Below are 24,847 nucleotides of genomic sequence, written 5' to 3' on the forward strand. Positions count from 1 at the left end.
TCTCAAACTCCTTCCGGATATCCCACATTTGGATGGCACAACACAGGACAGCAAAAGCCAGCCCATGCGGGGACTGCAGCCTAATTACACGGCTTCAACACACACCCTGCCACCCACCAGGATGAAGCACCACCAGCGTGTTTCCTTGGCAGCCAGCGTTAAACCACTTCTTCTGCCCAGTGTTGGGGGACATGGTCCCGTTGTCCTCTGCCACCGTGACAGATTTCTCGGCACACCCACTGCGGGGAGGAGTGTTATTAACTGCAGATGTTATTATTGTCTGAGCCGTTGCGAAGCCTCTCTCTGCACTGTCAAATAACTGCCACGTTTTACCTCAGAGGCAGTGACAGTGGCTCCGTACACGTCCTCCAAATGTTAACTCGTTATGACAACGGGGGCTATGAGCAGATCACAGAATCACAGAATCAAGCAGGTTGGAAGAGCCCTCTGGGATCATCGAGTCCAACCGTTGCCCTGACACCACCATGTCAACTAGACCATGGCACTAAGTGCCATGTCCAGGCTTTTCTTAAACACCTCCAGAGATGGTGACTCCACCACCTCCCTGGGCAGCCCCTTCCAATGGCTAATGACCCTTTCTGAAAAGAAATTCTTCCTAATGTCCAACGTGAACCTCCCCTGGCGAAGCTTGAGGCTGTGTCCTCTTGTCCTATCGCTAGTTGCCTGGGAGAAGAGGCCGACTCCCACTTCACTACAACCTCCCTTCAGGTAGTTTTCTTTTAACCATTCTGGGTTTTTTGACACCTTTCTTTTTCCCGTGTTTTCAGGTTCATTGTCACTATAATACGGTCCATAGAAAGCCCAGGGATTCATATAGGTTATTTGAGAAACCTCAAGGACTTTTAACCTAATCTTAAACCCCGAATCCCCCAGTATTATAACTGGGTTAACAGAGCTGTTAACGGAACAGTTTCTCATTACACACAGGAATCATCATGGGGAAAAAGGCAAATAACTTTGGGTAGCTGGGTCTGATAGAGGCAGAAACCTCATTTTTTTCACAAGTTTTTTTAATTGTTTCAGTTTGCAAGGGATCATTTTAGGCACTTTAATGCAAAGAGACAATGGCTGCAATTGAGTGGGAATATAACTAAATGCCCTTTTTTCATCTTGTTTCGTGCTGTATGTTTCTCAACAGAGTACATAGTACATACTCAGTAGATACACCGGTATTTTTATTAGAGTTGTCTGAAATACAAGCTTTCCAGCTATTTTGATGTCTTTACCTATGGCAATTACCATTTGGTATCATTTAAATATTGCCTCTACTTGCACTGGACCAGAATCAGACCTATTGTCCCTTTCCTCTCCTAGTTGGCTATACGGAAAAAGGGAGAAAACTTTTCTCATGCACTCATGAATGTAAGCAAAAGTCAAACAAGCCCCACTCCTCCTCTGGCTGGTTTCCCATAGCCTGAGGAGAAAGCAGGACACAGAGCAAACAAAAACTGCTCAACAATCCCTCTCTTGCAAACGAGAGGCCACCAAAGCAAAGGCAGCTGCCCAAGGCACTCCCAGCTCATAACAAAGTTGTTCTTGGAATTGTAGGGAATAATGCAATTAGAGAGAACTGAGTGAAAACACCTTAGCTCAAAAACTATGCACCATAGTTCAGAGAGTGTGTACTTTTCCCATTGAAAACTGAGAAATTTTTTTACTTAACTTGGCTGCTCCCCAAAATCACATGGGCTTTCCAGATCACGTCAGGATACACTATCATCTTACGCAGCTCAGCCGAATTTCTTTGCCTCCACATCCAAGAGCAGAAAAAGTACTTTGCCCCTTCCACCATTCTCCCTCCTCGTGCGATTACAGTTTTTTCTCACATCGGCTCTGTCTCTCATACTGTACTGCTCCCAACCGAGGCAGACAGCACCTTATAATGTGACAAGCAACCACTTTCTCCTGTTTTATATCTAAACTTACATCCAAATTGGTACGCAGTCTCTCTACATTATCAAAACTTCCCAAGCCCTCCCTTCTCTAAACTGTTATCTTTGACTTTACTATGGTATTAGTTTGATTTCTCAGAGGAAGGAGAGAAAGCTTTTACACTGCAATGCGCCATTAAAATACGTGGCACACCATCCAAACACTATTATTAATCATCTCCACGCAACACAGCTGTTTATATAGAATAGATGCAGCACGTAACTAACTTTTCCAGATTTTATAGGTCTGTGATCATGCTAATCTGTTTCACATGAAGGACTCAAGCCTTTATTTTTAGATGAGTTAAGCAAATGTCTATGTTTAAAACATGGAAAAACCAACCAAGACAGACAGATAATGGACCTACATGCATGAAACTGTAAAGCCCGAAAAAGACTTGGAAAAATTCTGTAACTGAAGTGCTACTGAAATACCCTGTAACTGCTGCTTCACTTTTATGTCTCTCTATATAGATATAGATACATATCCCATTAATGAAATTCAGTCCTAAAGGGAGCTGGCAACCAAAAGTAGTACAAGTTTTTGACATTAAAATACAGCTTCTCTTATACTTCCCTGTAATTCAAAAAAGAGATTTAAATTGCATGCAAGTTTTTCATAATAATGGAATCTTTCCACCTCCAGTTATTTTTGCCACTGTTAAAACTGAACTACAGAACTCCAGAAGATAAAATGCTCCCATGTGTAACTGTCACCTTCAAAATTACAAATGAAAACATATATTAAAAAAAAAAAAACACCCAGAAACTTATATTGCATTTAGCTCACCTGTTTTAGTCCATGTTTACCATATAGATTTAGATTACACCTACTAACAGGAATCCTTTGTCCAGTTTTCCATTTATTAAACATCCACTCCTCAAAAGAAAAAAAAATGCAACAATGTCCTCCTTTATTTATCTGTTCTAGAAAAAAGACAGGGAAAAGAAAAGGAAAAAAACACACTTTCTAGTACTTTAAGCATCTATGATATCATTAATTTAGGTCCACCAAGCTTAAACCCTATTTCTGACATGCATCTCTTTTTTTGAGAGCAAAGGAAATCGGCAAAGTTCCATCAGCTCAAAGGGACTGAATATATGGCAGTGATGCAAGATAAGGCTTGAAGTAGCAGTAACAAAGGAACCAGCATTTTCCTTTGAAAGCAAAAAATAGTTTTTTTAGTATTATACTATTTTCTGAAGTGCTGGCACCTGTAGGAAAGGGATTCAAACAATTTAATAATTTTGATACGCCAAAATGTTACAAATAATGGCATAAGTCTTTTGTGGCTTAGTGACGTAGCACTCACAGTGGTGCTGTTGACTTACACTTGCCAGGTACAGTTCTTAATTTCATTCAGCAATCTTAAACCCAGACATCTTTGTACTGAACTGACAAGTCTACACAAGTTAACCTCTCATAGAAAAAGGCCCACTTACTAATAGTGGAGGTATGCTTGATAGATAAGCTAATTAAAATTAAATTTTGAGAAGTTTTACCAAGCTTTTTTTTTTCTTTTTCTTTACTCAAGACACATAATCTTAATTCCTAAAATTGAATGTGCAAGGCAAAAGCAGCGCTGTGCCAAAGACACAGTATTGGTCATGACACTCCAGGTATTTTAAAAGCAGTTTGTACCTCAGTAGAAGTGCAACATCTCTGGTTCCTTCATATCTCTGCTCTCCAAATCTCAGTATGCTTTCTCTGATCAATTTGACTTAACGATCTCCTAATGTTACTGAAAAATAGTAACCAAGAAAACTCTCCAAACCAAATGATAGTTTAGAAAGCCGACATTGGTTTATTACAGCTGGGTGCATGGGGGATATCTCCTTCTATCATGCACACCTAAGAACAAAAGCTTGCTCATTATATACATCACAGATATGAATATTCATATAATTCCAAGAAAAGCAAACCCATTCCAAGAAACTTATGAATATGCTAATACGTTATGTAATGCATTACGTCTTTACGCATGCGTACTAAATTGGGGAAGGGGTCTTGGGTGATCTCTGGGGGTCGCAATCCCCCTTAATTGTGCTTCTGCGCAAGTGTGGTCGAGGCCTTCTTGTTTACAAGTACATGTGTTCTCAAGAAGAAGATATCGTTTTGGACTTATCTCTCCTCTGACACAAGAGTTTATGAATCAAGTTAATTTAGACATCACAAAGTTGTTCTCTACAGTTTTGTTTTGTCTTTTGGCCCTTTTATAATTAGCAGGGACCTTTGTTTTTCTAAGACTAAGCGTAAACAGCATGAATCATTGTCTACTAGAACCTTGTTATCAATCCCATAAACAAACTATCTACAAAACAGTAGTTTGCTTCAGAACCTATTGTTATTCTTTATTATTCTAGCTAAAAGGAAAATTATTGACAGGAAAGCTTGTTCTGCGTAAAGGTAACACAGAGCAGGCCTTTTAGAGCCTACTCTGAGGCCTACTCTTGCTAAACCGTTGCTAACTCTGAGGCCTACTCTTGCTAAACTATTGCTGAACTGAACCATCTGGTATCACTAAGAGCCAGGATAAATTAATTCAAAATCACACTGGATTTTTGTCTGGAATGGTGGCATCAGCAGTTGACAAAAGGGGACAATCCCCCAAGACATGCCACAATGAGGAGCAGTTAATGATGGCTTTCACTATCTTTCTGTTTTGTTAGGCCAGTCCTTCAGCCAGGGCTCTCACTTCTGTTTCCGCCCCTGCACAAGAGGGAATAAAGCAGCAGCAGCATAAAACAATTCTAATAAACATTTCACATAGGTAGAAGAATATTCCCCAGTGTAGGCACTGAGGAACACATCTAGAAATTCTACTGAAAAGGCACATTGCGGCAAGATCTGGCACACGGGGTAGACCAACAGCATAGCTGTAGCACTGGCACAAAAGGCAGTGTAAGGAGGTTGCTAAAACTTATTTTCCACTCTTTAGAGCAAGGCAGATTCCATCTGCTGGGAGTAGTTCATCAAACCTGCCATCCCCATTGCTCTGGTCTGGGCAGCACGATCCCAAATGACAAGACAAACACAGCAGAGCTGCTTAGAGTTAACAACAGTAACTGCAGGAGCTCAAGCAGCAGCTTCCAAGGACACTTCAGAGGGTATGAGAAAGATGTAAGATGTGTTTAAAGCTGTGGTGAGATGAAAAAGAGGTTTTGGGTTTATAAACAAAGACTTAGACAACTTCTGGAATAATAGAAAGAGGAAGATTTATTTGAAGACAGGTTTTCCCTGTGCAGGGGTTTGAAGACAATGGTACATTTCAAGAGAAGAGGTTCTTGCATAAACCTCTGGGAGATAACGGGCAAACTGTAAGCAGTACTTGCTAGACTGTTTTCTAAATAAGTTTTTTTTCTGGTAGACACTGACTCACTGAAATACATACCTCATTATTCAGTCTCCTTTTACTAACATTTTTACCAGATACTTCATGAAGAAATAAAATCAGTGACAATCACAGCAACTGAACCACCCATATGACATATCATTTCCTGAAAGTCAGTTTTTTGGAGGATTTAAGAAAAAAAAACCAAAGGAAAAAAGAAAGAGGCTCCTGTGTCCATTTGGAGCCAGAAATGCTAAATTCAGCTTTGGCAGCAACTCCCATGAGGGCTTTCCAGAGGGCTGCATGGGATTACATTTTCAAAGGGACTTAAAAAGTTTAGAAGCACATCTCATTGTTAAAAGTGATTTAGACTAATGAGCTTAAGCATTGCTAAATGTACTGCTTCATGCTCTGTCTTGTCCAGTCCAGTGTGGGGTAGGGCTCTCCAACAGCTCCTGACAGATTTAGATGCCAGGGCTGGAAATCCTGGAACCCCATTTGTACAGCTTTCTGATGGAGGTGACTGGCCCTGACCAGGAAAAGCAGACAGGGACACGCACCTTAGCCCAGCAGGTCAGCACAAACCATCGACCGAGCGAGACCGTACTAACAGGCTGGGCTGTGCACTTGAGCAGCACCCCTTCTGCTGCTCATGGCAAAATTATGAAGCAGAGATTAATTGAGACACTTTTAAAAGCAGACGTGGGTGCCCCTGACAGTGGCACGCAGCCTCCCTGTGCCACGTTCCCTTCTCTTGCTCCAGTCTGTAATTTCTTTCTAGTTTTATTGTGGAGGGTTTATTTAGGGTAGGGGGAGGTAAGGCACACAGAATACTTCTCAAAGGAATTGAAGTGTTTTATTCCATTTGCACTTTTGCAACAGAAAAATTATTTTAAAAAATTCAGATGTCCTGTGGGATACTTGATGTAAATTCTTCAGTGCTGTTCCTACATTCTGTGAGAGTCTGGAAATAACTCCCAAATGGGTAAAATTTTGAACATGAAACATGATTTTCTGCTGCAGTGATTACTTTCTGAAAATTAAGTTGACAGATTTTCCGATGCTTTGTTTTCTATTGACAATAAGTAACCACACCACAGAAATGGGGGCTTGAATGAGGAAGAGACATTTCATGTCACGTAACAGTCCGTGAACTTTTGCGTGGAAGTGTGGGGTATGTAGGAGTGCAATTGTGGCCTAATACTTACATTAGGTAGATCCTTCTGATAAAATGTTTATCATTAAACAAGTTTTTAATTTAAGCTGTCTATTAAATCATAACTTAAAAAATGTAAATCAGTGTTTTGATGCCCTTTAGCTTTGCAGGTTAGTTTCAATACCAATAAAACCAATAAATTTGGTTTAAACAAACTCCAAACTCCTAAAAAATTCAATCATAAATCGAGCATCAAACTGTGATGAATATGCTGCATTAAATTGTTTGCTTTTTCAGGATAGCTGAAAAAAGGTATATAACACCTAAGCCCAGCCATTCAGTCCACACATGTGGCCCACAAACAGATTTTAGCACCAAGTTCTACCTGCTCAAGCTTTTTGTTGGATCAAGACCTCACTTCTTATCCATCCAAAGCTCCATTTAAGTCAAGAGACATATTGTCTGAATTAAGGGCTGAGTAAGAAATTAATATGAACCCTTACTTCTGGCCAGAGATCAGTACCATATAATTTCTTTGCCACTGCAATTCTAACCCACTATGCTATCTGTTGTTTGAAGCTCATCTCACTACAAGCTTCCTAGGAAACAAATTTAGGAGCACACATACGTTAATAAGAATGCAGCCTCAGCTAAGTTTGGTTTTGGATGACGGAATAGCACTGCCCCTCAATTTGCTTATGTTCACCAAACTTGTTACTGAAACAGATACAGAATGAAAGGTCTGTGCTGCATGTTCTTCGTTCACAGCGCACCTTTGCCTTTGTTCAGAAAGCCAGGGAACCTTATTACTTCTGAAAGTATGTTTTCTTTTTTCTGAGCTTTAAGTGGATGGCAGCTATGACAAAACCTGTCAGGGCTGCTGCTGTGCCAGAAACCACATAGGCAATCCCCAGGAATGGGTTACTTCCTCCGCTCCATACCACAGTTGAAAGAATCGCATACTTCCTCCCCTTGAATTTGGTAACAGGGAAATCTGATAGGAGGATATTAAGGTTTCACTAACAAGGTTTACATTATTTTCAGGAGGAGAAAAAGTAGTGGTAAATGCTCAAAAACCTTTCCAAGGCATAAAGAGTCTGGAGATCTGCATTTGCTGCAAAAATTCCTTTAACTGATCTGTGATGTCTCTGCTATTCTCTGACCAAAAACCCAGTAGCAGCTGGTGGTGAGATTTCTGGTTATTTTAGATACAGTCTCTGTGTGACCATGAAAATACCTTTTTTTTAACAGTATAAATTTTGGATTCATAATTTATGTAACTGCTACTGTGTTAATTTGCTATGAAAACTCAGTTGAAAATGAGCCTTTTGGGGCAGCTTACCATGATGATACTCCACATATTCTCACTGAGGGGAAGTGCTCACCTCTACCTAATATGTTGTCTACCCAGAATGTTATATGGTTTTACCTCTCATCTCTCCACATGGAAACTTTCAGAATAGAACTCTGCTACGCTTAAAATCACAACTCTATGGGCTGGGAGAGAAGAGAAATTTATAGTCATCATGACATAACTCATGCTGACAAACCAAGTGCTTTAGCCAGCCAAGTTCATGCTGTTCAGTGTGAGAGTGCATTTCCAGCAGCAGAAAAGCTCCTGTCAGCACGTGGCCCAAATCTGCCGGAGAGCTCTGCTGACCCAGGCATCCTGCACAGCTCTCAACAGCAGGGATACCTCTGGCACTTTGTGCACCCCAGTATGGGTGTCTACACATCTGATTAGGCCACTCTTAAATATTTCAGCTAAAACAACATCTTCAACCATCTCTTCAGGTTCCCACTCTTAAGTTTTACCCTTTGTGTAATGCTCCCATGTGCTGTCTCCAGCCAAAAGTAGCCCCCTCAGAAGTCAAATCCAAACTCACGTGCTGTCATTTGAGTGACATGTCTTACCTCCATCTGCACCGGCTAAAGAAAATCCACTTCTAGTGTCTCATCACCCCCAAAACTAGGTCTTTTCATGGTAATTTAGTTTGAGGTGTTTTACTCAGTTTCTTTGCCATTCTATACTACTATACAAATCCCATCCACTTCCCTCTTGATGTAACTATCTAATAGTCTTGGATAATATGAAAGGATACTATAGGAAATATGAAAAGTGTAATTCCCTGCTGGGAGGCCATCTGCAAACTGCCTTATCCGTCTGACACGACGGTAAAGATTTCTGAATGTAGCAAAGGCTGACACTCGCATCCAGACAACGAAGTCATCATTTACATAACCGTTGTTCCTTTCATCTTCCTCGTCTAACAAATACACTGGTTTCTGCCAGTAAGGAGGTCTTGCTGTCCCTGATGAAAAAGAAAGAAACCAGGAAAGACATACCATCAGTAAAAACAGTGGCTGGTGACTAACTTCTTGGCCTGCTCACAACCAACACAGAATATGAGATACGGAAGAGATACAAGACTCTGCCCACTATTGAAAAATTATATATGCTAGATAACACTTTTCACCCAAGCATCTCCACTCACCTCAGACATGAATGAACAAAGTTTAACAGTACCCAGGGGCTGCTAAACATGAGAAACTTCAAGCACAAGAAAAACAAACTGACTTGCACAAATGAAAATACTGTTTATTCTGGATTCTTGCCTCTTTAGCAAGCAACATGCTCTCTATGAAAACTACTTCGATAATTAACTCTTGCATATTGCATCCATCACAGCCCTGCCCTGATCCAGAATAGGGAGCTTTTAGTCCCACTTCAATACAGACCAACCATAACTAGGAAACAGCTCTTTGAAAGAACCAGTGACGATGGCAGCCTCACTTGTCTCACCACTGCCTAAGAATCTGCAAAGGCATGAAGAAGGAAAGATGCAACATGCAATTCTCCTTCATAGATGTTTTCAATCAGAAAAAATAAAGCGACTGCATCCTTGCTCCCTCTGGACAGATTAAGCGTTACAAGAAACTATACAGAAGGGCGTTGATGAGGGCTAACTTCTGTCTTTCAAAACTACTTTCTCCCAACTTCTACGGTCAGTGATAAAAAAAAAAAAGTGATATTTTGGCTAAATCTGTCTTCTGCTCTCAGTCACCCTCTACAGCTGCTTCTCCAACCTGCTTTGAGAGGTATTTCTCCCAAAGGCAATTTGTCTCAGAATGGGAGATCCTCACACACAGGGGCGTCGAGGTAGGGAAGACATCGAAAAATAATGAATACCAGTGGAACCTTTTTTACCTGCAAATGCAGAAGAGAGATTGTACGATTTTGGATTGCGAAATTTCACATTTTTATCTGTCCACCAGCTGTTTCCAGTCTTCAGGAGTGGTACTTGAATAAGAGATGAGTTAAGATTGTAGAAGAGATCAATAGTATCTGCAGGGAATACAAAAAGCAATATGTATGAGTCACTCTAATTGCCAGCATGACTAACAAAAACTGTCACATTGAAGCATCTTTCAAGTGAAAAGAAAACAAGAAAAATCCTGCGAAAGGTTGCATCATGACTGTGTACAGAGCACTGTACACTTCACAAGAAGAATTAAGGTTCCAGAGCCTTAGAACTTCTGAAGTTTTAAAGACTGAACAGACTCCTACCAACAATCCTATTGAATCCCTGTGCAGAAATATGTGCAAGTATCTCATGCCCATCAACTCCTACGTGACTAACTGCTTTGCAAATCACTTTTGGAGCTCTCTAGCTAGTTACAGAAGTTACTCTCCTAGTTAGCTTTCCCTAGCATTTCTTTGACAGTTGTCCTAAACGGATTGCTTTTCTATATATAACATATTTTCAGGGAACAGGGGAGAGATGAAAGCACAATCAAGGGAATCCGTGATCCTTTGGAGAAAATTTACCTTTAGTTTTATGCTAATTAGACCTTGTCTACCAACTTGGACATGAACACTTCTTTCAATCAAAAAACAATTTTGTTAAAATTGTGCTTAACTGTGCCATCCTGTTTTGGTGGACAAAAAGCACTTGTTTTTATCCATTATATTTTCCTTCTTAGATTAGGTTAACATAAGGCAAAAACATTATAGGTCTCATTAACATCTACATAAATACCTAGGCAGCCAATGAGATGACAGGCAGTGATAGTTAGATGATATAGATGGGAAAGGGCTGCTTTTTAGGAAACATCTCAAACTGCATCAGCATCAATGAAAACAGTTTTATCCTGCTACAAAACCTGTGTTCACACAGCTCCTTAAGGCTCAGACACACTCGTCTGAGTACGTGATCGTTCTGTGCTCCACTACGTCCCCAGCTGTTTGTCACTGGTTTACTAACAGGAGTTGCTATTCTCTGAGCTCTGCCTGCTTAACTGGTTGTCTGACTGATCCCTTACCTACTAGCTTGGGTTAAAAACCTTTCCCATGGCAGGAACTTGGCCATCTTCCTCATTTTACAAGATTAGAGAGCAATTAGACAACCAGCTAAACTGTGAAAAGTGAATGGGAAGCACCCTCTTTCACAGCAGAGGGACAGAAATGAGCTACCAGAGGGGGAGATTCAGACATCACCCCCTTACACCACATCACCAGCAGCTGGAACATTCCATCACACTGTGCAGTAAGGACTGATGCAAAGGCAGACACTGGGAGGTTTACCCTCAACGTTTTAAAATCTTACTATCCCTAGTTGTCTGCAGGAGCATTCTGTCCGCGAAGATGATTAAGGGAGTGGAACATCTCCCTTATGAGGAGAGGCTGAGGGAGCTGGGTCTCTTTAGCTTGGAGAAGAGGAGACTGAGGGGTGACCTCATTAATGTTTATAAATATGTAAAGGGCAAGTGTCATGAGGATGGAGCCAGGCTCTTCTCAGTGACATCCCTTGACAGGACAAGGGGCAACGGGTGCAAGCTGGAACACAGGAGGTTCCACTTAAATATGAGGAAAAACTTCTTTACGGTGAGGGTGACCGAACACTGGCACAGGCTGCCCAGAGAGGGTGTGGAGTCTCCTTCTCTGGAGACATTCAAAACCCGCCTGGACGCGTTCCTGTGTGATATGGTCTAGGCAATCCTGCTCCGGCAGGGGATTGGACTAGATGATCTTTCGAGGTCCCTTCCAATCCCTGACATTCTGTGATTCTGTGATTCTGTCCCGCAGCCAGGGCTCCAGAACAGGGTGGGTTGCACACAGGTAGCTCTGCTGGGCTAGGTCTGAGGCCAGTCCCGTAAATCAGACTTCCAGTGGAGGAGGCTGGTGCACAGGCAGATGAAAATCAAATGGATCTAGAAGTTACTGAATGCAGCTGCCCTTCACAAGTCCTCTGGTATGGGAGGCTCAGCTGCTTGAAAACTGCTGCTGCATTGCCAAAAACTGCTGCGTGGAACAGGTGAAAAAAAAAAGGGGAGGGGGGGGGACACGGACAAAAAGAATGGGGTAGGGAAGAAAAGTCTGCAGAAGTTTTTTGTGTCCTTTCCTCCCAAAGAAATCCATTCTGAAATCTGCCAGTGTTCATGGCTAGAAGCCCTCTAAGTTTCAGCCTAAATGTACTCATAGGCAGATTATGCCCACTAGGTTACTACAAACAAGATCAAACTGGGGATCAAATTGACTATGTGTGCTTCCAGCATTCACAAAATGCAAACCACACAGTTCCAAAGGTCTAAACCAATGTGAAAAACATGTCACCTCCTTCTAATCACACCACTGTGGGAAGGCAGAATCTGGGCTCTCCCATCACTGTACAAGTATGTATATTTTAGCAAGAAAGTACACTAAAACTGTTGTATCATCATTCCTTATTTCACCAGGGACTCAATTCCTCAGTGCTGTTGTACATTCAGATTGAAGAGGGTCTTAGTAAATGAAAAATCTTCCTCAGTTCCAAAATGAGGGGCAAGTTACTAAACAGTAGGAAGCAGAGCCCCATATTCACCACAGTAGCACCACCAAACAAAACCTTTTGTGGGAGAAAGACAGAGATCTTGCAACATCAGAACTCAGCTGGATTGGGGTAACAGAATAGTTTCAAGTGGAAATTAGTAAGGCAGATGTGGAAGGTACCTACTTACCATTAAACATGCTGTTGGCAATAGCACCACATGGAGCCATGGGTGTCCCATTTTGGTAGGCGGTGAAGGGCGCGCAGTAGCTCTTCTGAACCTGCATTCAAGGTCACAGAACAATCACGCTCAGAACCTGGGGGTTTTGTTTTGTTTTGCTGGTGTTAATGTTCTCGTCCCATTCCTTCTTCTGAAAAGCCACTGAAAATTAAGTCTCCAGTACCTTTTGGTCACACTAGAAATACATCCAAATGAATGGGTTTGTAGTTGAGGAACACCTTCCATATCACAGTAAGTAAACATAAGGTCTTCACCAAATTCTGCTGCGGACTTGCAAACTCCAGACTGCAAAAACTCATTTGGGGATCTGCTATTGTAACACAGATACAATTTAAAATGTTCCAGTGAAGCCTTGGCTTACTCTAGAACATCATATTTTTCTTTCTTTTTAATTTTGACCTGGACTGCTTCAGTGGTGGAGAACAGCAGATGCAGTTAGCAACATTACTGCAGTTCTGTGTGGGGAAATCTTGATGTATGAAGACGCAGCATGAAAAGCAAAAGGTCATCTCAAATTTATCACCTCTCTCCTATCCCAGTTCACGAGAAACTATAAATCTTCAGGTTTAAAACAGAAACATTTTCAAATAACTCTAACAAGCTGTGTATCTGATGAGCACAAAACCCAAAAGCAGTTGCACCTGGACACAAACCAACAAGCTGACTGGACACCTGGAGAAGCAGATGTATGGGGAATGTGTCTTCAGAGTTACAAGAAGCATTTTATAAAAACAACAGATTATTATGGCACAATTGTCATATGTACTGAGAAGAGAGTGTGTGGATGGTGTATACATTAAGAAATGCTACTCTTAAGCCAAAGAAAACATGCTTTAGATTCATAAGTAAAAAAGCTGAGGAAAAAGCTGAAGGAAAAGCTTTCTGTAAATGTATTTGAAAAAGACAACGTATTTTTAATCAGCATCCCTACAAGGTGCAGGTTTGAGAACTGCAACACTTGACTGACATTTTATTTATCCCTTCAATCTTCCTCTCTTATTAACTTACTAGACATAATGGCCCTAACAATCATAAAAGTAGAGACCAAACACTGAAAATCCGTACCTTCTTATTATTCCCTAGAGCCATCTCAACACAGTTACGCCCAGCTAGCTCTCCATATGGTCACAGATGTACCTGATGGAAATACTGACCATCTCATAATATAAAGAAGAAAACTTACATTTACTTTTCGACCCAACAACTGTGCATCACTTCTTGATATCACATATCGACGGTGGTTTTGATAGAAGTTTTGCAGGCCATAGTACATAAAAACATCACCCTAGAATTCAAAGATAAATCCCTTCAATAAGGTGAGTTCATGTAGACAAAGAGAAATCCTATTACTTGCTAAGAAAGAGAGGGGAAGAGAGTACTCAATTCATATTTAAGTGTTGGTAACTACACTCTAAGCAATTACTTCAGCGGACACTGGCTAGAATCTAGTCTTTACCCCACCTGAAAGTTTTAGTATTATGGCACAAAATTAAACATACTATAAATCACCAAATGAAACCTAAAATAAAAATGCCTGATTATTATTTTACTCAAGATGGCACAGCTGGCCACGAACCTGCAATGACTATGAATAATTTCGTGGAGACAGACACTCATTTTCCATAAAAGAAGGTGCACAAAAAACTTCAAAAAGTACCCATTAGCTCTTAATTCCTTCGGATTTTTTGAAAAGTAAGGCTGCCTCTCATAAATTATTTGAACCCTTTGGAAAGTTTAGTCCTGTAATTAAAAGGAGAATGCTAGGCAGGCAAATACAAGCAAGAAAGAGGATTATTAAACTATAAAAAACATTATTCAGCTAAATAAACTTCTCATCTCGAACATCACTGTAACCTGAAGTATTACAGAGTATTTTTAACAGCCTCTTCAGTACTGAATAATCCTAAAGTGACTTTATAATCTAAATTGCACTGTAATTCTAAGGGATCATTTATGCAGTACTAAGCATAAAAATATCTTTGGTGGAACACAAAGCATTTTAACAGTCTCAGCAACACGTCCCAGTAGTTTAGGGCAGGAAACGAAGGACACTTTTCCCAAATGAAACTGCAGAATGACATTGCTAGACTTGAATTATTTCAAGGACCTCAGGGATTAACAGCATAACCCTTGTAAAAAAGACTACAGGGGTTTACTTATGACAAGTGGTCAGAGCTTCAGATTTCCTTCTCATTTGAGAGCTCAGCAGTGCAGTTAACAACTAACCCCAGGCCAAGGGCAAGCATTTGCTACTGACTCAAAGAGGAGATACAGAGAACAGTCACCTCCACAAGCAAACATCATTTTCTCTATCCCCATCTTTTCCTTGGATATCTCCCAACCAAGGACAGAGGTAGCCTGATCTTGATTATTTTTAACATGTACCAAAACAAACAGCAAAGGCAAAAGTATAAAATTTTGAGTATTTCATGTTTTAAAAAGTACGAAGAAAATTTAGTCAGGAGCTCTACAGAGCAGAATTATATTCTACCATATAGGGATATAAGTAACAGGGGGTACTAAGCAACTTGAGTTGGTTTCTCCCATCCACTTACCAATATATCTTCCTTTAGCGTGAAATTAACAGAACAGTGGCATTCCTTATCCCAATTAGAGGAATTTTCACGGAGTTTCGAACAATCTGAGCATTTATCTGAATAATCAACCTGTCAGAGAAGTGAACAAGCAGAGATATTGTAATAAAGGACATGCACACAGGAAAAGGTTAGTGTTTTAGCTCCAAGACTTCTCAGAGCAGTTCTCTTCTAAGTGACTCTGCACTGCCAAAAACATTGTTAAAATTCGACAGAGAATCAGGACTTGGCCTCAACGAACATTCACAAATTTTATCCCTAGTTTAAAGCTGGTTTAGAGCCATTTAATGACTGTTGCAGAACCTCCACATCTGCTCCTCGGCAAAGGAGCGCTGAGTGAAGAAAACTTCTGCAGCTTGGTCTGGCTGACCAAGTAATGCTTGACAAATCCCCACATGCACTATGGCCCACCCCTCCTGAACAGCCTGGTTGTAGTGCTGAGTGTTGGCTCCAACCAGGAGTCTATTAACACCATCACAGGTGTAACCAACCTTGCCTCCAGGACGCATTTAAACATCAGGGCTCCCCGCATTTTAGGATTTTGCCCCAGCAAACATGTACGTTCTTCTAGTACCAAACACTATCAAAGGGATTAGTTTATTTCCCTTCAAAACCCCAGGAAATAATGACAACATTTCAGATATTACCAGCCAGTGGCAGCAATCTCCACCCATATTTCAGATATTACTACCCAGTTAACCATCCAGTGCTTGGCTTTTATTCGTGACCAACTATCTCTGAGGATTTTCATGGGAATACTGGCTGCTGGACACATGTCCAAGGCATGAAGCCATTGCTATCATCTTTATCCAGAAGCAAAAATTCAAAGCATTTTCCCTCCAAATGTAGCCCAGCTTCTTCTTAACAGAATATCTAAGAACACCACCCCCAAACAAACCTGGATTTCTCTGACGCTGTTTGTGGACAGTATGAGGCAGACTCCCACAGAAAGGCAGAACACGCCTGTGAGGAAGAAGGTGCAGAGCACAGTCACAATGGTAAGCTGGGGCTTCCAAGCTGGCAGCTTTTGTTGTTTGAATGCACTGTTATCCGGACATCTGGAAGGATGCGCCTCTCCTTCTCGAGGAAGACAACTCGTCTTGTTTTTCATTTTCTTCTTGGTGAGAGGAAGGAATAATATACTTGTGCTGGAGAGTGTTTAAGCCGAGATCCTGTCCTTAGTGTTGGGAGACTGTACTGTTTGTTCAAACCTGCTCTATAGCCAGGAATTACTTATTAACTAGATCTCTCTCTTCCTCATTTTCTACATTTGTGCCTGGATCCCCATGATCAGCTTGTACCAATCAAATGACAGTGTACTTGGGTCAGGGTGTCCAGCTCATGCCTCCTGGAAAAGCTTAAATATATGCTTTTTCCTGCCTCACAATTCAGTAGGATTTGTTATGTCTTATTCATTTGCAGGGATACTGTCAGCTATACTGGTATCTCTGTGTAATCGCAGATGCACTATTTCTTCTCCCTTCACTTCCATAGCTGCCCAGCTAACAGGCAGGGCATACAATGAAAGGAGCTCTACTCCAATTGCACTGGATGCCATCGGGGAGGACTGCAGATGTTGAGACAGCACTGGACAGAAAACATTGCTTTGGAAGACCACATCAATTTTCTTAACCGACTACATTAATTGCTATTGATTCAGATGCAATTTAAAGTTGTAAAAAGGTTACGTGTTCTTTACCACAAAAGGGCAATTCATTCTCAAAACATCTGATTTCGACCAATGGCTTTCCAAGATACTGATTATTTGCTCACCTTTATTCCATCTTGCCCCCTGAAAAAAATGCATCTATTCCCTGCTATCCACAATGACAGAAGAATCACTCAGAGATCATCGCCTTTTAATTTAAATGGACAAACAGAAGAATATTTTTTGCGTACTTCAACAGTGTAACCAAAATAAAGTCTCAATATGCAGATAATTTATCATGTAATAGGAAAAAAATAGCATTTGGCCAGCTCTAGAACAGCTGGGTGAAAAATACCTTTTTGACAAATTACTGAAATTCATACAACATTTTCAAAGATCCTCTAAGACAAGAACTAGATTATCGCTCTCATGAGGGAAGTAAAGGTTTCCTTTGGGACAGCAGAGGGAGATAACAGAGAACTGAATTGTACAAAGACTTTCACACCCAAGTTTGCTCATCTTCAAAGTCTTAAAAGTGACATAGTAGTAAATCTAGCAGATTAATGTAATGTACCTCTAATTTCAATATCACATTCCTTCTGCAATAAAAATCATACTAAAATTACAAACAAAACTTGCTTTATTATTAAAAGGAAACTCAGAAAAAGTTGCATTGTACATTCTTTCTGTATTGATAGACCTATGAAAAGTCAAACTTCTCAATTCCACCACCCATTAATCACTTGCTAATTGCAGACAGGATAATAGAAAAATGCAGCTGCAAACAACTTCCGTGTTGGTAAAACTATTAGAAGAGTCCCAGCTTCACAGATCCCTCTCTGCACAGCTTTATAATACACATTTCCAGTAGGTCAATTGTTTCTTTCTTTATCTGAAGAAAAAAAAAAAATCAAAGAAAGCATCAAAAGTTACTGATAGTGTTTTGGCTAAATACTATTATTTATTTACTCAGGCACCTCACTGTAGGACTAAAAATTAAAGAAGAGGTTCCCATACAAGGTCCTGAGCTTTACAATGTTTCCACTTTGTAAAATAGATCTAACATTTGCTCTGCAATCCTGAAGGACAACTATGGCTCTTGCAGTCCCATCTCACAGGGCTAGAGCTAAGCTGTCACTAGTCTAGAGCTGATAAATCATGCCACAGCAGGAGACCCACCCTGGGCTGCAAAACCCCTGTGGGACTCTCCAGAGTATCAACAGCTATCAAGGAGTCCACGGGCAGTACTGCACTGCAATAGCCACGATCTTGTCTGTGTCTGAGACACCTGAATGAAAGTGAGCATAAAGGTCGAGTCTACCTGTGCTGCACGCAAAATGTACTTTGGTTTATAACACGGATATGGCTCCAGCTTATCTGCTTATCTGAAGATAAAAGACATGTACTTGAGAGTAAATATTGACTACATAGTTCAGCAAGAACACACAATTCTCTGTCATCATGGTTAGTTCAGAGCCTCCTTCTTCCCACTTACAAATAACTTATTTGGGAGTTTTCTCTCAGGATTATATCCTTCTGCGCCTCCACTTTGCACAGGAATAAATGATGTGAGAAGGTCTGACCAGTCTCTATTCCACGCTGGATGTGCTACACAAGGGTGAAAACAGTTGTCTTACTATCACAAGTCCATTTTTTACAAACCTTTCTACTTTCATGAAACCTGAAAGTTAAACTTTCTGTTTTTTCAAACTTACTCCAGGCTCAGTGTTTGCATTCTTTCCAGACCATACAATATTGTTTTTTTGTTGAAAAAACTACATTTGAATCTTACAAACAAGTAATTTGAGGAGTTGAGACAGCTCTGTGTTGCCACCAACCTCTATACACAAAGATTTCAAGTGGGAAGGTTGTCCTTTAGTCAGATCAGAAAGTATACAATCCATTTTTATTTAAACCTTTACGCTTCAGTATAAATCAAGCACGTCAAGATAGAGTCTGATAAACTCATTTATCCCACTGCTAGTAACTTTGTGAAATTTCTTTCTATTTCCTTCTTTCCACTGTTTGGGATGAATGGAGTGAGATACAGAAACAGAGAAAAAAAATCCAACAGCATTAACTAATGAGATGCTGAGGATCTCAAAGAGCACTGGATCAGGGCACCATCCATGATGTGGATGTGAAGGGATACAGGACTGTCATATGGGAGGATTACCGTGTTTTTAAATTCATATATTTATCAGAATATACCACTGTGTACGTAATTCTGCACTGAATATGAGGTGAGTACAAAACCATCACGTAGTTCCTATCTTTAAAATGAAGCTACAGATCTCCCATGAATGGACAAAATGTACATGTGCTTCCAGCTGTTCTTGCTTTCTGTTGTAATTCCAATGAAATGTATTCCATATTTCAAGTCTGCAAGCTGCCAGAAAATCCTATTGATTTCTTCTCTGTTAAGATGCCTTATCTCAAAAACATTATTTGGGTATCTTTTATTACTGACGTTCTTATAACGTTCACGGATCTGCCTGATGGCTGCAGCAGGACAAATAGCTGCAAGATGCTCCACGTGCACAGCTCAAAATGTCAAAAACCTTTCTGGATGTTGTGTTACCAGAGTCAAGTGCACATTTGAAGACTTTTCTGTAATCTCATATTCACTATTCTGTAGTCACACATAGATATCTATTTCTTATGCTAACACTATATAACAAAGGTGTAACATGCTTACTTGGTTTTAACATGAACTAAGCCTTAACATTTTGATGTTAAGATAGCCTTAAGATTTTCCCTTAATAAAATACAGCTGGAGTCACAACTTTTGGCCTATATTCCTAGACAGACATGCAGAAATGATGTGATGCTACCTACAGTGAGCTCCACGGGGTAGTTCAGGTTTGCAATAGCCCAAAATCAAATATTAGCAACATAATTTTCATTTTTTTGAGGTGGATCACCTATAGTCTACTATTTACTATTTAGTATTATTTACTTCAGCTGACTTAAAAAATCCATCCCACTGCAACCAGCACCTTTTGTACTACTATCTTGTGCTAATATAGCTGTGAATTCATGTTCTCTGTTCTTTAAAAAAACTTACAGGTAAGTGCAAGCACCATACAAAAAAGCCTTATGAATTTACCACACGAGGGAGCCTCCTTGCCTCAAAAAGCAGAGCTGGTTTCTTTGCTACTTCTTTTCTGCAAGGTATTTTTTGCAGGGCGCTTTATCCAAGATTATTAGGAACATGCACCTTTGTGTATGTGGGACTGTAAAATACAGCACATTGAAATACACAGACGAGTGCAGAGAAGGATTAATGACTTATAATTTTTTTCACTTGTGAAAAAGCCTAATGTCTGCATGCAAAAAAAAAAAATCCTTTTTCCCCAGAGATTCTGCATATTGGCCTGCCCTAAATGTGCAAAAAAATGGAAACACTGTGCAGCAAATTGGAGCTTTCTAACAATGACTGGTGGAGGAATCTACCTCTCTGCTGGCAAAATATCAGCTGATGCCCCACAGCGTATGGTAAACATGCCTTGTCACAGCAATAAACGTGAAAGCTGGATTATAGGATTGAAAAGAACGGGGAATTATCTTAAAAGGAGTCTAGAAATGATGGATGGCTCTACATAGTTTGTATCTTACCTCTTGCCAAAAAGAAAACAAAAAGAACAAACTGTCTGTAGATTTACTCACAAGAAGTTACCTTACTCTCAGATAGGGACAAATAAATGCTGCTCCAATGTTTTATTTAGTTTTTGAGGTAACTTTTGCACAAAGTCCTCTTACTGAGAGAACTTTCCAGGAAGAGGTAGAACAATCATCTAGCATAAACAGAAGAAATTCACAGCACAGCTGTTAGAAGTCACAGCTGTGACTTGCAACAATAAAAGGAAAAAAATCTGAATCAGGACATAGTTCTGAGACCTGAGAGTACAGACTTACCAGTCAAATGTTGACTTCTTGGTGTTTCTACACCACTGAAGTCAGCTTTACAGAAAGAAGACCTTACTGACCAAGACCTGGGCATAGAATTAAAAGTAACAAACAGGCAGAATATAATATATACAGGTGCTTATACAATACCTCAGGGATATCCATCATTCTCCTTAGTTTCTGATCTCGCCAGTTCCAATCCAGAATCATGTATTTTGTGGAGTTCAAGCACAGGCCATCTAAAAAGGCAACATAAATTTTACTAACAAGATAATAAGACATATGCTTACCAAAATTATTTTTGGCTTTTACATCTTTTGCTGTCTGTTTTCAAGGAAACTAATCTTCGAACACTTTAAGTACGACGTTTGCTGGTTGGAAAACTAATGCACTGACACTGCAAACTCCCTTAACCACATAATCCCGTGCCTTTTGGGAAGATAAACACAAAAGCAGAACAACTACCATTGCCAGGCTTGTCAAGAGCTAACATCCTGCCAGAAAATAATTCCTCAAGCTTCCTTTTGACGAAACCACAGGCGTGGAATTTCCACAGCTGACGAGGAGCTGGTAAGTTACAAGGACTCTAGGCTGAAAACTCCCGTTAATGGGAACTGACAGCGTTTAGCAATTTACAGGACTGGGTGCTATGTGAATGTGAGTCAGGTCAGTGGGGCTGCTGAAGAATTCCTTTATCCTCCAAACAGATGGTGGTGAAAGAAGAAAAAGGTCCTTTCTGAACTGGCCCTCCAGCTGTTCCCCTGTTTTCCCTTGGTCTTCTACATGATGCCCACAATTTTTCATATCAGTTTTGACTCCTCTCCATTCTCTAGTGACCTTGCACTGCAGCACTAAGGTGTCAAAAAAGGACTAGACCTTAGGATAGATGATACCCTTGTGTCCCTCCCATAAGGCGCCTCCACCTAACATGACAATGTGCTGATGTGCTGAGCAGTAACGATTTAATGTTGGTGGAGGGCACAGGAAGCAACAAAATTATGCTACTCCTGTACCCTTTTTTGAAGGAGTGGTAGAGTCCCAATCCACAGCCAGTCCCTGACCAAGAAATCACAGTCAGAGCAAGGCATTACAGTCAAATCGGAAATAAAATCAAATTAGCAAGCAGATCTTTCATCCACCCTCACAAAAGTTTACACTGAGCTCAGAGTGACATATGATACAATGACTTTGCCATTATCTCCTTTTGATTTACTTGTAATGTTTAGTTTCCTGAAGCTTTAAATGTTACACCATGGTTTTGCAATCACTTTCAAGTCAGCATAAATCAGTATTCCTGCCAAAAGAGGAAGTCCTTCATCTCTGCCTGCTCATTACCTGATTTTGTGTGCACACTGTTTTCTTTTTAATTGGGATCACAGAATCACAGAATCAACCAGGTTGGAAGAGACCTCTGGGATCATCGAGTCCAACCGTTGCCCTGACACCACCATGTCAACTAGACCATGGCACTAAGTGCCATGTCCAGGCTTTTCTTAAACACATCTAGAGATGGTGACTCCACCACCTCCCTGGGCAGCCCATTCCAATGGCTAATAACCCTTGCTGAGAAGAAATTCTTCCTAATGTCCAACCTGAACCTCCCCTGGCGAAGCCTGAGGCTGTGTCCTCTTGTCCTATCGCTAGTTGCCCGGGAGAAGAGGCCGACTCCCACTTCACTCCAACCTCCCTTCAGGTAGTTGTAGACTGCACTAAGGTCACCTCTGAGCCTCCTCTTCTCCAGGCTAAACAACCCCAGCTCCCTCAGCTGTTCCTCATAGGTCAGACCCTCCAGACCCTTCACCAGCTTGGTCGCCCTCCTCTGGACTCGCTCCAACACCTCAACATCTTTCTTGAAGTGCGGGGCCCACAACTGGACACAGGATTCAAGGTGCGGCCTCACCAGTGCCCAGTACAGAGGGACGATCACTTCCCTAGACCGGCTGGCTACACTATTCCTAATAGAGGCCAGGATGCCATTGGCCTTCTTGGCCACCTGGGCACACTGCTGGCTCATGTTTAGCCGGCTGTCGATCAGCATCCCCAGGGCTCTTTCCGCCGGGCTGCTCTCTAACCACTCTTCCCCCAGCCTGTAGTACTGCATGGGGTTGTTGTGGCCAAAGTGTAAGATCTGGCACTTGTTCTTGTTGAACCTCATGCCGTTGGTCTCGGCCCATCTATCTAACCTGTCCAGATCCCTCTGTAGGATCATTTCACTGAGCTACCAAACAGATTCTTGGGCTAGCACAAGTAGCAGGAAGGGGGAATAAGTGGGCACTGTCTTGGGGAGGGAAGTATTACTCTGCCTTTCTCTGGTAATACTGATTTATGCCAGCTTAAAGCGATCATAAAATCAACTGCCAGAATCTTGACCTCATTTTGACTGAGATAGTAGAAGTAGCGAAACAGAACTGTACAGTTTAGTACCCAAATCCACAGATTCATGTCAACCTAAGCACTTCAAAAACAATGGAAGTCTTGCTTCTCATGAGACCAAGTATAAGATACCTACAGAGAAAACCTTCCCTGTTCTCCTACCTTGCTCCACTAGTGCTTTTACTCTCCCAGGAGTTCCAACCCCAATGTGGAACACGCCCTTCTCCAACATATTGATCTGTTCTTTTATCTAAATTGAAGAGAGAAAGACAAACGACAGTAAAACCACGATTGTTTCAAAATTTCTTCTCAAAGACCTGGAAATTGAAGATCTCATAGTATCTCCTTCTAGAATACCATCAAGTAACAAATGCTATTCATCTTTCAAACTGTCAAACTGATATATCTGGGAGAAAGTTTAAGAAATATAACAGTCAGCTGGGCATCACACTTTTAAAGAAGTCCAGTCATTTTCAACTCTGAAAATCTGCTATTGCACCAACTATTTTTGGAGGTGAGAACAGTATGCTTCCTTCAGCATTTAAACAAAATATCTGGAAATATCTAGAAAACAGACAAAGTTGAATTAGCTCTAAACTCCTTCAAGATGAAGACACTGGAAAAGGGTGAAATAAAGCAAATGACATTTGTGTGTTTATATCAAAGGCTTCATTACTTCCAACACGCCCATAATTTGTGCTCTCTGACAGGTATGGATAGCGGGTATCCAGGTATCCAGCTGGCAGAATGCAAATGTGGGTGCTGGTACAGTTTGCTCCTCCAAACCTATGTGTGTGAGCCTTCTTTTTAAATAGGCAAAAGCCATTCGAATGAGCACCTCACAGGAATGTGGAACATCTTTAAAACATAGCACATGCATAAGCATCTACATTCCACATGGGATTGCACCAGAGCTATTGGAGATGGTGTTTGGCTAGATTCCTCAAACTGCAACAATGGGTTACCAAAGGAAGCATTAACTAAAGAAAGGAACATTATATGAACACAATATGAAAGGCACTATTGCTAAATGCTTCGAAAAGAAAATGGTATGACACTAGTTAGTTGTTTAGTTGTTCTATCAAAATTCCCTTGGACCTCTCTTACCTTTATGTGCTTTGCAAACAACTTGAGAACTCGGCAGTCTCCTTTAAATGCTGTCATTGACCTAGCAATAAAAAAATTGAAAAAGAAAAAGCAAGCATCAGGGCTGGGATTAAGACCACACAGGAGGAAAGCAAAACTAACTGGCATTTCTCAATATGCTTGAGACCTACAGTCCCTCAGTGACCCCTTCTTGTACTTTGAACACTATGTACACTCTTGTTTGCTACTTGATCAACAGTGAGCAACTGGGCAAACACAATAGCAGATATCAGTAGGGGGCAATATTGTTTAGACAGCTTTTCAGATAATATTTAATAATTATGGCCTGTGCTTTCACAGCTAGCTTAGTTCAAAACTGACTGATCACCAAATTCTAATCCAAAAATATCTCAGTTACTGAGATACAGGCATGAATGAACGTGTGTGTGCATGCACAAAAGGAAAGATCTGTGCACAGACCAATCTGCATTTTACAGAGTCTTCCTGCCGTGTAGCTGCTGGAAAAACCTAGGCTGCCACAGGCTTTACTGCAGAGATTGCCCAAATTCCAGTTAACCAAAACACATTTGTCGGAAAACCTGACTTGTTTTTCTGACATGCCATTTTGGCACACAGTAATAACTCTATGTCCTGTATTAATCAAGCAGGAGACAACATATTCAGTAATTACTGAACGTCATTTAGGAGAGCCTTCTCTGCATGTTTTTTGCAGAGTGCCAAATTTTCAA

At 40.8% G+C, this 24,847-nt stretch overlaps 2 protein-coding genes across 4 annotated transcripts in view; both read right to left on the reverse strand.

Moving 5' to 3' along the window:
* Positions 1–6,777: 6,777 nt before the first annotated feature.
* LOC137673005 (cell cycle control protein 50C-like) lies at positions 6,778–16,193 on the reverse strand. The gene is made up of 7 exons (XM_068417478.1): positions 15,981–16,193; positions 15,044–15,154; positions 13,672–13,773; positions 12,438–12,528; positions 9,649–9,786; positions 8,543–8,752; positions 6,778–7,434 (listed from the first exon to the last, which is right to left on the reverse strand). Exons 1-7 carry the CDS (start codon positions 16,191–16,193, stop codon positions 7,247–7,249), a joined length of 1,053 nt encoding a protein of 350 aa, XP_068273579.1. The 3' UTR covers positions 6,778–7,246.
* A 1,159-nt stretch (positions 16,194–17,352) lies between these two features.
* The window catches only part of CMSS1 (cms1 ribosomal small subunit homolog), a 246,919-nt gene continuing 239,424 nt past the window's right edge, over positions 17,353–24,847 (reverse strand). For all 3 annotated transcript variants that reach the window (XM_068417338.1, XM_068417337.1, XM_068417336.1), the window contains exons 7-10: positions 24,120–24,180; positions 23,175–23,262; positions 20,790–20,878; positions 17,353–17,622 (exon numbers count right to left, since the gene is read on the reverse strand). In XM_068417338.1, coding sequence (XP_068273439.1) covers positions 17,539–17,622; positions 20,790–20,878; positions 23,175–23,262; positions 24,120–24,180 — 322 coding nt within the window. In that variant the 3' untranslated portion in view covers positions 17,353–17,538. The remainder of the gene's footprint in view (positions 17,623–20,789; positions 20,879–23,174; positions 23,263–24,119; positions 24,181–24,847) is intronic.

Source organism: Nyctibius grandis, chromosome 23, assembly GCF_013368605.1.
Source record: "Nyctibius grandis isolate bNycGra1 chromosome 23, bNycGra1.pri, whole genome shotgun sequence".
NCBI classification, from domain to species: domain Eukaryota; kingdom Metazoa; phylum Chordata; class Aves; order Nyctibiiformes; family Nyctibiidae; genus Nyctibius; species Nyctibius grandis.

Excerpts from the sequence above, each read along its gene's own strand:
- LOC137673005 (XM_068417478.1), bottom strand. The coding sequence starts at position 16,193 with ATGAAAAACAAGACGAGTTGTCTTCCTCGAGAAGGAGAGGCGCATCCT. Across the intron at positions 13,774-15,043 it reads CGCTAAAGGAAGATATATTG|GGTGATGTTTTTATGTACTA; the intron begins GTAAGTGGATGG and ends TTTGAATTCTAG. Across the intron at positions 8,753-9,648 it reads TCTCTCTTCTGCATTTGCAG|GGACAGCAAGACCTCCTTAC; the intron begins GTAAAAAAGGTT and ends CTTTTTCATCAG.